The sequence below is a fragment of the Pristis pectinata genome, chromosome 6 (assembly GCF_009764475.1).
Source record: "Pristis pectinata isolate sPriPec2 chromosome 6, sPriPec2.1.pri, whole genome shotgun sequence".
Taxonomy (NCBI): Eukaryota; Metazoa; Chordata; class Chondrichthyes; order Rhinopristiformes; family Pristidae; genus Pristis; species Pristis pectinata.
This window is the reverse complement of record NC_067410.1, coordinates 64,203,454-64,216,259: the sequence shown is the minus strand read 5'-3', so window position 1 is coordinate 64,216,259 and position 12,806 is coordinate 64,203,454. Positions and strand designations below refer to the sequence as shown.

General features: G+C 41.5%; 1 protein-coding gene across 5 annotated transcripts in view; it reads left to right on the top strand.

The window, feature by feature from the left end:
* The window catches only part of LOC127571606 (diacylglycerol kinase delta-like), a 139,059-nt gene that overhangs the window by 100,167 nt on the left and 26,086 nt on the right, over positions 1–12,806 (top strand). For all 5 annotated transcript variants that reach the window (XM_052018141.1, XM_052018140.1, XM_052018138.1 and 2 more), the window contains 9 exons: positions 485–569; positions 1,221–1,315; positions 2,427–2,526; positions 3,442–3,706; positions 4,898–5,050; positions 6,686–6,814; positions 7,379–7,478; positions 10,826–10,936; positions 11,498–11,594. In XM_052018141.1, the coding sequence (XP_051874101.1) occupies positions 485–569; positions 1,221–1,315; positions 2,427–2,526; positions 3,442–3,706; positions 4,898–5,050; positions 6,686–6,814; positions 7,379–7,478; positions 10,826–10,936; positions 11,498–11,594 (1,135 nt within the window). The remainder of the gene's footprint in view (positions 1–484; positions 570–1,220; positions 1,316–2,426; positions 2,527–3,441; positions 3,707–4,897; positions 5,051–6,685; positions 6,815–7,378; positions 7,479–10,825; positions 10,937–11,497; positions 11,595–12,806) is intronic.

The window sequence follows — 12,806 nt, the reverse complement described above, 5'->3', positions numbered from 1 at the left end:
CATTACAAACTCCTGGAAGTTCACAATCTCAAACGAGCCAGCTCAGGAAGTGGGGGTGGGGATGGCAATCGGGAAGTGGCAGAGGGCAGGTAACAGGAAATTCTGTATATGTTAGAAGCTATTTACTGATTGTGTACCGGTTCATTCCTGTTAATTGGAAATGTTTGGATGGGAATGTTGCGTGATACTGGGAATGGTCACAATGATGGGAGAGAAATATTAATGTATAGAAAGGGGATAATGATGCATGGTATGGAGGTTTCATGCTACATGGTATGGAGGGTCAATGGTACCTGGTATGGAGAGGTAATGGTTCACGTGGATGGAAGGGGAATGATGCATGCTGCAGGGAAAGGAGTAAGGTGTACATCATAAAGTGAAAGAGTAAGGGTGCATTATTGAGGGGAGCATTATAGTTAAGGATAATGGACTGCCTCTGAGAAAAAAAATAGGGAATGACTAACCATTACATTCATTTTTGCAGATGGGGTATTATGGTTTATGAAACAAAAGTTCCTCGCCATTCCTCCTCTTCAATAGGGGCAGAGGATTTTAGCGATGATTTAGAGGTAAGGAATTGCATGGTATGATAGAAAAGCAAAATAGCTTAGAAGTTTATCCTTGGCCACGTGCTGCACATTATACTGCCCTTAAAAATTCAGTTTCATAGAAATCATTGCTTCAAAAACGTTGTCACATCATGTATTGGTCATGCTCCCACATTTGTCAGGAGCTTGGTGATATTGTATTAAGCCTTTAAACATAGTATATTGTACATCCAACAATATTAAACACTCTTGGGGGACAAAGGGGAAATATATTTATTTATTCACAGATATAACTGTACAATGGGGCACAGTTGATTTGCAACTTTTGACAGGTTCCCTCTTGGTCTTTTCACCTGAGTTCCATGCCATTTCTATATGGGTCTCTGGTCACAGTTTCTTTGCAATGATAATTTTTAAGAAATGGTAAAAAAAAATTGACAAAAGTAAGGGATGATTTGATGGGTATTCCAATGTGAAAGATATAAATCAAACATGATCATATTGTGCAACAAATTAATCTCTAGGGGTAAAGTGTCTGCATTGTCATCTTGAGGTCCCTCCTTTGTTCCCAGACAAGATAAACAATAGTCTTTTTTATTTTGTTCAAAATGAAATAGGCTGGATTGTAAGAGCAGCTGATTTACTCCTCATTGTCTGTCCAATCTTCCTCAGGTACAGCAGATTTCATCTTATGAGGATTCAGTTGCTGCACATCTGTCCAAAATCCTGACATCAGATCAGCATTCGGTGGTAATATCATCAGCAAAGTGAGTACCATGTTACAACATGAACCTGGACTGTGCCAGGACATTACTTTTACAAATCTGAGTGGCTTCAACTATTCCCTCCTCCACTCTTATCATTGTTTCATCTGTCTGCAACTCCTCTTCTCCTGATTCCATTCTAAAAGTAGGCCAAAGTATTAACTTAGTGGCATTTTTCCCCAACCAGACAGTAGCCACAGTACTGAGCATTGAAACAACTGCTGACATAATTTGAATCAAATATTATTTGATCAATAGATGCAAAATTGTAGTGCATAACTACTATGGCATTAAGAATGGTTTAATTTTCTTGAACTAAAATCAGATGAAATGTGATGAAAGCAAAAGAATATGATGCAGGTGCATAATCAATTAATGTTTTAACATATTTAGTGAAGTGCTGTAGCTCCTTGCTGTTTTTAGTTGTCAGGAGTGTGTTTTCTGATCCCACAGAGCAGCCCCACCAGTTACTCTAAATTTCAACGATGGTTGTAAAGTTACTTGTGGTGACAAAAATGTAAAATTTTAAGTGCACTTAATCATGAGATTAAAAAGAATAATTATTAATTCATTGACGTTCTATCACACTGCTAAAAAGCAATAGGACCATTGTTTTTGATGATTTAAATTCATGGGAGGGCCTATCAACACAAATGAAGGACCAAGGAGACTTTGGACTGCAAAGCACATAGCTTCAGGGGATTTGAGTGCATAAGGAGTTGTGTTCAGTGTTCATATGCGGATGTTCTACATGAGCCTGGATGGATGGATACCAGTGAAGGGAAGTATTTGTCATGGCTCAGGGATTTGGAGATAATTGTTGTCCCAGAATCATTTATCAGGGAACTTGGACAGGATCTTTCAGAGGTGTGCAATTAATGCGTACTTTCTTGAAAATAAACATTAATTTGCATTGCATTAGTCACGAGAATTTACTGCAGTTAGGTGACACTCCTGCTAGTTTAATGACTTTATTAAACAATTGCAAACAGGGGACTAAAAGAAATGAATAAAAGAGCAATTGAAGAGATATTATAATGTAACACACACAAAACGTACCATGTGTCTGACTGAATAATGTCAAGTGCATTGTTCACCCACTTTCTCCTTACAGAGTGCTTTGTGAAACAGTTAAAGATTTTGTGGCCCGGGTCGGGAAGGCTTATGAAAGGACTACAGAGAACTGGGAAGAATCCGAGACTATGGCAAGAAAGGTATGCAGGGAGAGCGGTGATGTTACCACTGACTATTTTTCCTTCATTTTAATTTTGGTTACACCAATACTCGTTGACATACATCTCCATACTTGGCATCCACTGTTGCACATCACCCAAGTGCCCTATTCTTTGTCTATGGACCACGAGGTGTCAGACTCATTTAACTGTGAACAGTACACACTTCTCACTTTGTCCATTATCTGGACCTCGAGCACACTTCCCACTGATCAGGATTCCTTCATACAGTGAAACTCTGATAATCAGCTGTTTGATTGTTTGGAAATTCTGATGGTTTGGCATGTGGCTCTCAAGGACCCCAGTTCCTGTGCTCCCTTTAATCTGACCAGGGCCCCTTTCCCCAGCTCCCTTTAAACTCACCTGATTCTGCTTCCAGCACTTCCTTGAAACTTACTGGGGTCCCATTTCCTGTGAAACGCACTGGGCTCATTGGAAAGTTTGTGTAACATCTGTGTCGCATTTTAAAAAAGTGAATTAAAAGTGCGCTTGAGAATTAATTGGAATAACATAGTTTGAAAATATGCTAATTCAGCATCACCAAAGTCCTACCATGCTGAATTAAGAGCTTTACTGTATTTGATTTCTGCCCCTTTGTTTGTAAGATCCTCCCATCATTTTACCTGAAAGCACGGACAGCTTTGTTTCTGTGCCCAATTCCAAATCATTTACGTACACTATAAAACGCTATGAAGGCAGAAGAGACTGCCAATGCAGGAATCTGGAGCAACAGACAAACTACTGGAGGAACTCAGTGGGTCAAGCAACATCTATGGAGGCAAAGAAATGGTCGATGTTTCAGATTGGGACCCTGCACCAGACCCACTGGAGTTCCTCCAGCAATATTTATTGTCACTATAAGAGGACATACTGATTTATGTTTTCCCTTAACTGCAGTGCTCTGTCCTAAAAGAAAAACTGGACTCGCTGCTCAAAACACTCAGTGATGAATCTCAGGCATCATCCTCTCTACCAAATCCACCGCCAACGATTGCAGAAGAGCAGGAAGATGGTGAGACAGCCAATATCATGTGTGACCTTGCCGAAGAAAGACCAGCCTGTTCACCCAGACCACAGATATTCCGTCCCAGGGAGCAACTAATGTTGCGGGCAAATAGTTTGAAGAAGGCAATACGACAGATCATAGAGCATGCAGAGAAAGGTGAGAAATCAACAGGAACTTGCTCTGTAACTGTGCAATATATGCAGGCATTAGGCACGCTGACTGGTTCATACACAGATTCCAAACCACTTTGTACACAAATCTCAGGCTCCAGTTCCATTGAATCAAAGACCAGCAGCAACAAGTTGAGATATGATTCACTCTTCCTTTGATGGCTGAAACATTACTGCCTAGAAATTTGATTGTATATTGCAGATTGCTATGCAATTGCAACCAATTCCAGTTTGAATCATGAAAAGGTACTTTTGACAAGGTACTTCCTGCTGTGTTTTAACCTTGTGACCCCTGCGTGGTTTCTGTGCTGTGATATTTCCATCTAATGCACCTTTTGGACAATTGCAGGGGAACTTAGACCATGTTTTTCTGAGGATGCCCTTTGAAGGTATTTCTGGGATAACATGGTTTTAATCCTGTAGCATCAACTTTGGAGGATATGAAGGGTCCCAGTTATTTAATTAAGTAAATAAAATGCTTAATTAAGTCCTTGAGGCCTTTCATATCCTCATTAAACCAACCTCAAAATTCTCCAGCCTGGTGTTCCTCACACTTCCCCCAAGTGTACATCCAGCCCCCAATCCGTTCCCCACTCTGAACCCCAGCCCATTTCCTGCTCCAATGTACAGCCAGTCCCTGATTCACCCCACCATATGCTACATTGTAAGTATCCCCTCCCCACATTTTGCTAGTCAATTAAGGTGTCACTGATCCAAGGAAAGCTTCCCTCTAGCCCAGGCATAAGCATAACTAGAGCCATGGCCAATCTCCTGAGCCTGGTCACTGGAGAAGAAGACTTGGTGCATTTTCAAGACCAGAAATATGCAACACCTGTTAACATGCAACTGAAATCTTGGGCCTCCCAATTGTATTTTAATGTGGTAGGAAAGCAACTAACATGGTCACAGTTGCACTACATAAGCACCATACACTGGAACTCCTGCATATGTGCAGAAGACTCTGGTGCTATTAGTTTGAATTATCTGCAGAAATTTGACTGGTATCAACAAATGTTTTAAATATAGCAATGTGGCATCAATTATAATGTATCTTTATTTTGGAATAGATGCACATTTGAATGAAGGGAGTCATTTGTGAAGATCTCATTGCCAGCTTTTACCCTGATATTGAATAAGTTCCAATATACAAGGTCTATGTTTTATTTGCATTGTCCAGCTGTTGACGAACAGAATGCACAGACACAAGACCAAGAAGGTTATACTTTTGGTGTTTGCTCTGAAGAAGAAGGAAGAGATACCCAAAGTGAAGACAAGATCTCCTTGCACTCCACATATAGCACCAACATTAAAGGAAGAGTAAACCGGAAAGGTATTAAACTTCTGAAAAGTAATTGTCCATGATGAGATGGTGTAAGGGGTGCCCAGTATATTTGCACCTGGTGTGGGTTTGTGCCCTTTGTTGGTGCACAAGGAGTTCTGGGTTTTCAGGAGAATTACAGAGATGTTCCCGGGGAAATGGAGAAAGGTAGCAACAGAGGGAAAAAGGTTGAGTGGAAGAAAAAAGGAACAAAGGAAAAGAAGATGAGAGAGAGAGATTGAGGGCTGCAATAAGAGGATTGAGAGAAAGATGAGAGGTTTTTTAGAAGGGTAAGTGGAATAGCATAAAGTAAGGGTGGCATTGAAAAAGATGAGAGGAATGAGTGACAATAGCACAGGACCAACATTAACTAAGGTGTGTATCAAGACTGGTACTGACCAAGGTTTAGGGTAAGAGCACCATTTGGAGATGCTTCATGTTAGTGACAATAGACAAGGCTAGAATTTTAGGACAGGGTTGAGCACTGAAAAGAGATTAAAGATGCCTTGGAGAAAGGCCTTTGGGCAAAAATGAAAACAACTGAGCTCTGGTGCATGAGTAGCACTGACTAAGCACCGCAAGCAGAAGATATGCTGATCAAATTTTAGGCAGGAATGCCCTGTGCTGCAGTCAGTGGAGAATGCCAGTATTCAAAACCTTGGCTCAAGGTTGTCGCTGAGCAATATCTGGGGTCACACAAGTATAGAATGTGCTCTAGGGAGGAAAGGAGCATGAACTGGTCATAGGACAAGAACGGTCTCATCCACTGGAGACACAAAGGACTGTGGATGCTGGAATCTGGAGCAACAAAAAAATCTGCTGGAGGAGCTTAGTGGATCGAGCAGCATCTGCGGGAGGAACGAAATTGTTGACATTTCAGGTCAAAACCCTGCACCTGGGCTGGATGTTGACTCGAAATGTCAACAATTCCTTTCCTCCCACAGATGCTGCTCGATCTGCTGAGTTCCTCCAGCAGATTTTTTTGTTGCTCCAGTGTCATTCGTTGTCTGGGGGCAGGAGCAGTACCAAGGAAGGTCCGAGGACAGGAATGGCACCTACTGAGGTTTGTAAAATAAGAATGGAAACTGCTGAGTTCCGGGAGTGACATTGACCAAGGTCCGATGGCAAAAACGGCAATGATCGTTGTTTGGTGCGTCTGGCTTTTGAGTAAGGAATGTTGAACAGTGCAGCGGAAGTATCAGGAAAATCAGTTAGATGGGAAAAATGGAACATGGCTTTTGTGCAAGTGTTTCAGAAACTCGAAGCAGCAAACTCAGAAATTGTTTTTCATTTCTCAAGCCTGCTGCTATTCTCCTGCCTGTTCCATATTGTGTTTCAAGATGACTACAAGCTCTCGTATGTTACTTTATTTTGAGATAAGTATAAGTAACAAGAAAGGGTTTGCCTTAATAGTTTATGTCACATTTCATTGAGTTGACCTTTCACATTTACTGGTTTGGGATCATTTTATGGTTCCATTCATGAAGGGTTTCTTCTGGATTGTAAACTTCTGAAGAACAGAGAGGTAGGTTTAGGGATCTTTAGATTGTCTTTTTTTAGATATCTCTGAGGTGTAAATGTGTGGATTCTGACCAACTAGTAGTCAGTAAAATGCAGCTGAAGACCATTGTGCTGTCCTTGTTGCAGTGCCAAAGTCTCCCTGTGAGAGGAGGATCAGTAAAGGAAGCCTGTCCATTGGGAGTTCCTCCTCACTTCCTACTCCAACAGGAAATCGAGACAATTTGCCAATGCTCAACTCTAAGATTCTTTACCCAAGTAAGTGATTTTATTAAACTTAAATCAGCCATGACACAGGGACTCCTTGTGGCTGATGCAGTGAGAATACTGCAGCGGTGATAACCTGTGCAGATTTAGAGGAGGCAGTTCTAAACTGCAGCAAAAGTTACAGGCTGCTCCAAAACATTATGGAAGGATAGGCAGGAATAAGATTACCACACTGAGGATCTATCCCAATCTTAACATCAAATTTGATCTGGTATTCTAACTTTATGAGAGTTGTAATGTGAAATTGTTGAGAATGTTAAATGGATTGTTCTGATCCTGCTGTTGCTCTCACGCAATAATCTGCAAATTATTTTTGTCTTTTGACTTTCCTTTCTCAGTTCAATGCCTGACATCATCATCTGGGACATGATGTGTCACAAAGTGTGGGGAGAGGGGGCTGAGGTTCTGAACGCTGCTTTCATACTGGACTCAGCAATGTTAACTCGGGGACTTAACTTTTATTCAGGTGGGGGTGTGGCTGGTTCCACTTTGTGCTGCAAGTGCTTGCAATGTTGATTTTGCCACTGACTCTCTGTCCTGTACACCTCCCTTCAGGTTTACGAGCTGGATTGGCTGCTTCCTTGGCTGGAGGATCTGTCATCAGCAAAATGTTATTTGTCCATGCTGACCCTGTGAACTCGGAACCAGATGTTCTGTATGTACTGTGAGATGCTTTAATTTTTATTTATCCTCCAAATACTTCCCCTGTGTTTGGCATTCCATTCCAGATGCTTTGATCTGTTTGAAATGTTTTCACTAGCTTTAATTCAGATTCTGATTTTAGTGAATTTTGTTTGTTCTGTTCAAGGTGAGTAATAATTACAAAGGATTTTTAATCATTTCTTTGCAGCTGCTGCAAATACCACTCAGTTCCAGGTCAGATATAACACAGTTAGAAACCATTCAAAGCTTGCTCTGAAATGTCCCACCAAACATTCCCAGGGCGAATGCAGCACAGGTTATACAAAGAATTCAAGTCCCTCTACACTGTCTATTAATGCTCCCACATCAAGTATAATATGGCTTAGGTACAGGATAAAGTACCTTTCAGGTTCTCCCATCAAGTGCTCCTTGGGAAATTGCATTCGAGGTTATGTAAAGGATAAAGTTCTATCAAACTTTCTCAGATCCAGCACAGCAAGGGTTAGCTGCAGAATGCCCCGACCGCTTGAGTGTGGGTCTGCGGTCTAGAATAAGAAGTGAAGAGTAGTGGGGCACGATAGAGAGGAGCTGGTATTGCCTGTTGATCAGTACCCAAGTCATGCCCTTCACTTTCAAGAAAGCAGGAGCAATTGGCAAGAAAGTATCCATAACTAATACCAAGTTGATGGAGTGGGAGCACCCAAAGTCTGAGCATGAATTGCACAGTTAGTCTGATCTGCATCGAGGATAGAGACCTAAAGTGGAGGTGGGGATCCCTAATCTAGACATTGGATGCGGAGAAGAAATTAAAGGATGCAGTCACATTTGGGCAGTACTTAGCTTGAACTTTTAGCCAGATATAGGAGTGATGACTGTGTCCAGAGAGCAGCCAAGGAACCGTCCACCTCAGCTGCAGAAGTGTCTATCAAAGATAAAGGGAGAAGAAGTTATTTTAAAAAAAAGGAAGTTTAAAACAAAATGTATTTGGCACCGCTGGCTGTGCTTCTTAAAGCTGATTGTTAGAGTGTACGACATTTTGTGCAGACAGTAATGCAGGTTTATGCAGCAAACAGCAGTAAATTCCTCTTGCACATCTCTACCAAATAATAAATATTTATGCTTTTTTTTAGCTTAATATTTCTTCGTAAACTTTGTTCTTCATCCCTCCAAGTTAGTTCAAGTATTGGAGACATAAGAAAGACCGTAGATGCTGGAAATCTGGAGCAACACACAAAATGCTGGAGGAACTTCATCATCACAAGATCACAAGACAAGGGAGCAGAAGCAGGCCATTCGGCCCATCGAGTCTGCTCCAAGGAAAAGGGAAAAAGAAATGGGGAATGGGGAGGGAAAAAAAACCTATTTTAATCCCAATTTCCGGCCTTATCCCCATATCCCTTCATACCCTGACTATTTAGATATCTATCTATCTCTTCGTTGAACGCCCCCACTGATCTGGCCTCCACTGCTGTACGTGGCAAGGAGTTCCACAAGTTCACCACCCTCTGGCTAAAGAAATTTCTCCTCATCTCTGTTTTGAAACTGTACCCTCTAATTCTAAGATTGTGCCCTCTGGTCCTGGACTCACCCACCAAGGGAAACAGCCTAGCCACATCTACTCTGTCCTTTCCTATCAACATTTTAAATGTCGCTATGAGGTCCCCTCTCATTCTTCTTTACTCCAGTGAGTACAGTCCAAGAGCCGACAAACGCTCATCATACGTAAGCCCTTTCATTCCTGGAATCATCCTCGTAAATCATCTCGACCCGAAACATCAACTATCCATTTACTTCCATAGATGCTGCCTGACTGGTTGAGTTCCTCCAGCATTTTGTGTGTTACTTCAAATATTGATTCTGTTTCCTGAATGTGTCATTACTCTTCATATTATCAGGTTTCGTACCCCCAGAGTCATGGCTCAGCTCCCCACCCCCCCCCCCCCCCCCCAGTGCAGCGACTTTGCCCCTCCAGAGTTGTGGCTCAACCCCCCTCAGACTTGTGGCTCAGTCCTCCCAATGTCATGACTGTGTCCTCCCAGAGTCGTTGCTCGATAAGTCACTACTTGATGCTCCCAGAGTTCCAGCTCAATCCTAGCACCGTCACAGCTCCATCCACCAGAGTCACGGCTTGGTGTCCCCAGCTTCATGGCTTTGCCCCTTGCCCCTCCTGTTGGTACTTGTAGTACCTCATTTTACTAATTTTGTCTGATAACGCAATCAGTCTGGGGGCATCAAGAATGCAAAGTTCATTGAGTGGGATTGCAATTACATCTACTTCATCTATAGACAGTGATGACTTCTCGTAGAAACTCTGACTCTGGCACAGTCTGCTCGTTAGCAGCCCAACCTTCTGTTTGGTTCTTTTCGAGGAGCATAGATCAACTGTTCAGTAGATCGCCTGTAACGAAAATATTTTAAAATTCTTTCCTTGTTCCTTCCTGATTCAGCAGCAAGAGGTATTTGCAAGCAAAGGAGACACTATACACATATTAAAGGTTATATAAAACTACTTTATTAGGATTACATATGGACTACTCACTAATCACCATAATAAAAAAAACAAAAGGGAAAAAGAAACAATGCTTATCAACGTATCAATGTATCGATTTTTATAATGCCAAGGGAACCTCAGGTATTTGACAGCCTTTCACGCAGCCTTCTGTCTGTCTCTTAGTGCGGGTCATGACCCAACCTAAGGGAAGATTCCAATTTGCACCAAGAAGTTGCCCCTTTTTATACCCTTCAAAAACCTCACATAACTTTTACCCCAGTACTTTTCCATCCCCTCATGGTACTAGGCTGCAACTTCTTATCTCTCACGACCTTCGGCCTAGGCATGTAACTTAGAAACAGAGACAGCAGGTCTGCAAGGAAAAAAAACATTCTTCACCAGTATCTAATCTCAAGGACGTGCGTCCATGCACATCCTCAAGGTAGTACCACATTCCAAACTGACACCATTTTGTCTTTCAACCACCATTTTGTGTTACACACTGAGGAGGAATAGTAGTACATACTAAGGAGGAATCAGAAACGACTTCTGACTAATTTAACTCTCTCCTTGCACTGTCTTCTGTTCAGGAGCTGGGTTCCCTTGTAGAATCTTCTGGTTAAGAATGTTGTTTCTTGATGTGTGTGTTTTTTTGGCGGGAGGTGGAGTGGACGTGCTTCCTCAATCTATTTTGGCATGAGGCCAACTTTCTGCGGGGGTATTCTAGGGTATTTTGGTTAGAAGTTTGCTCTTGTGAGGACTGCTGGTAAATACTGATCCTGTAGCTACTCAAGATAAAATAAACTGAAATAGAGGATTGTGCAATCTTACTGATATCAAAACTAAGTTAGGTTTGTTTTGTTCTTCAGAAGTGGGTACACGGAAAAATGTGTCATGAACAATTACTTTGGGATCGGATTGGATGCAAAAATATCCCTAGACTTCAACAACAAACGGGATGAACATCCAGAAAAATGCAGGTGAGGAAACCGAGAGTCAGTTGAGTGCTGAACTGAAAGAATAGCCAACCTACCATTCCTTCACAAGCTGCTCAATTAGTTTTCTTTCTCCAGGCTTCGTGTTCCATAATATTGAAGGAGATAATGGTTAACATCAAACTGAGAGCAAAATGTCAGAAGTCCCCAGTTGTACCTCACACTGAGCAGAAATGAAAATCTCTAAATTGCTGATCATACATAATCCAAGAATTTCTATTCCTGCCAACCCAGTTTATGCCTGAATACTCCTCCTCCTCCTCTCCTTTCCTACTCTATTATTTTTGCCCCATGGTTACAAGTCACTATTTTCCTCTTCCTTCACTTTCTCATTCCCATTAGTCCACTGTTCCTGAACCTTTGTCACAGACTGCGTCAATTTTCCTCCCACGCTATATTCAGTATTGGCTGACAGCATTCCTCAGATTTAGTTTCGACCAGTTCAGGAGTGACTAGGACATCAATATGGACTGGGAAGTGATAGGATTTGTTTTTAGTTATTGGTGTCTTATGAATTGTATTTAACTTTTTATAGTTTTTTCTCAGGAGTCGCACAAAAAATATGATGTGGTATGGGGTTCTTGGAACCAAGGAGCTGCTACACAGAACGTATAAAAACCTGGAACAGAAAGTACTTTTAGAGGTGGGTATCCCATTTACTTCCACGTTTTCCAGACCATTTATCTTTGGCCATACTTTTAAATAATTCTTTTTGGATTAATTTTCCCTGTATCACAATGAAGGATGTAAGAGCGGGGGAACCAAACTTCCACGAGGCCGCCTTGTGTAAAGTATAGAGGTCAGATGGTGAATCTCACTCCACCCTCTCCCATCTATACTGTGCATTGGCAATTTTGCCCATTGGCAACATTGTTAGCACTTGGACGTCTGTGAGTTCAAGACCCAATTCAGGGACAAACAATGCAATACCAGTAGGCACTTTCTTTCAGATGTTGAAATAAGGCCCTATTCAGATAGGTGCAAAATATTCCCTGGTACTATTTGATGAAGAACAGAAAATTCTCTGGTATCCTGGCCAACTTTCTTCAAGGACAATATCCCTATGTGTAAAAGAAGAAGCAGTTACAGCCTTGTTGAGTAAAAGATGCATGGGAGACAGAGCCCCAGTGAGCTTGGAAGGAGCATGGGAAACAGAGCCGCAGAGAATTTAAAAGAAGCATGGGAAGCAGAGCCCCAGTGAATAAAAAGAGCAAGGGAGAGCAGCTAAATGAGTTTAAAAGAAGCAATGGAAACAGCCCTGGAGAGCTTAAAAGAAACCTGGAAAACAGAGCCCCAGTGAGTAAAAGAATCAAGGGAGATAGACTCTGAGTGTTTGTAAAAAGATGAGGAAAAAAGTCCTATTGAATAAGAGAAGTGTGCCCCAATGAATTTAATTAAGTATTTGGTTTAAACAAAGTAGGGAATTATTTGGGATAAGGCAATGGGTACAGAAAGAAGCATTGAAAAAGAGAAAAAAGGATGCAGAAAAGACTGGGAAAGATAAGTGGCACCAAACAAGAAACAGGACATTTTTAGACAGAACCAGACTAACAAAGGTCTAAGAGGTTTATAATGTATGAGATAAACACAAGAAGCATATTAAACAAGATAGGTGAGATGCAGGTGCAATTAACCACGTAATATAATGAAGTTACGGCAGTAACAGCCGTGGCTTAAGAAATGGGTGAAGAGGGTTTTCAAATATTCCTAAATATTAGTTGATAAAACAAGACAGTAAAGGAAAGAGGGGAGGAAAAGAATTAATGAGAATATTGCAGTGGTTATCCTAGAATAATCAAGGACAGAATCTATCTTGTCTGGATGTGATTAGAATACTGGGACTATTGTGGAGCAT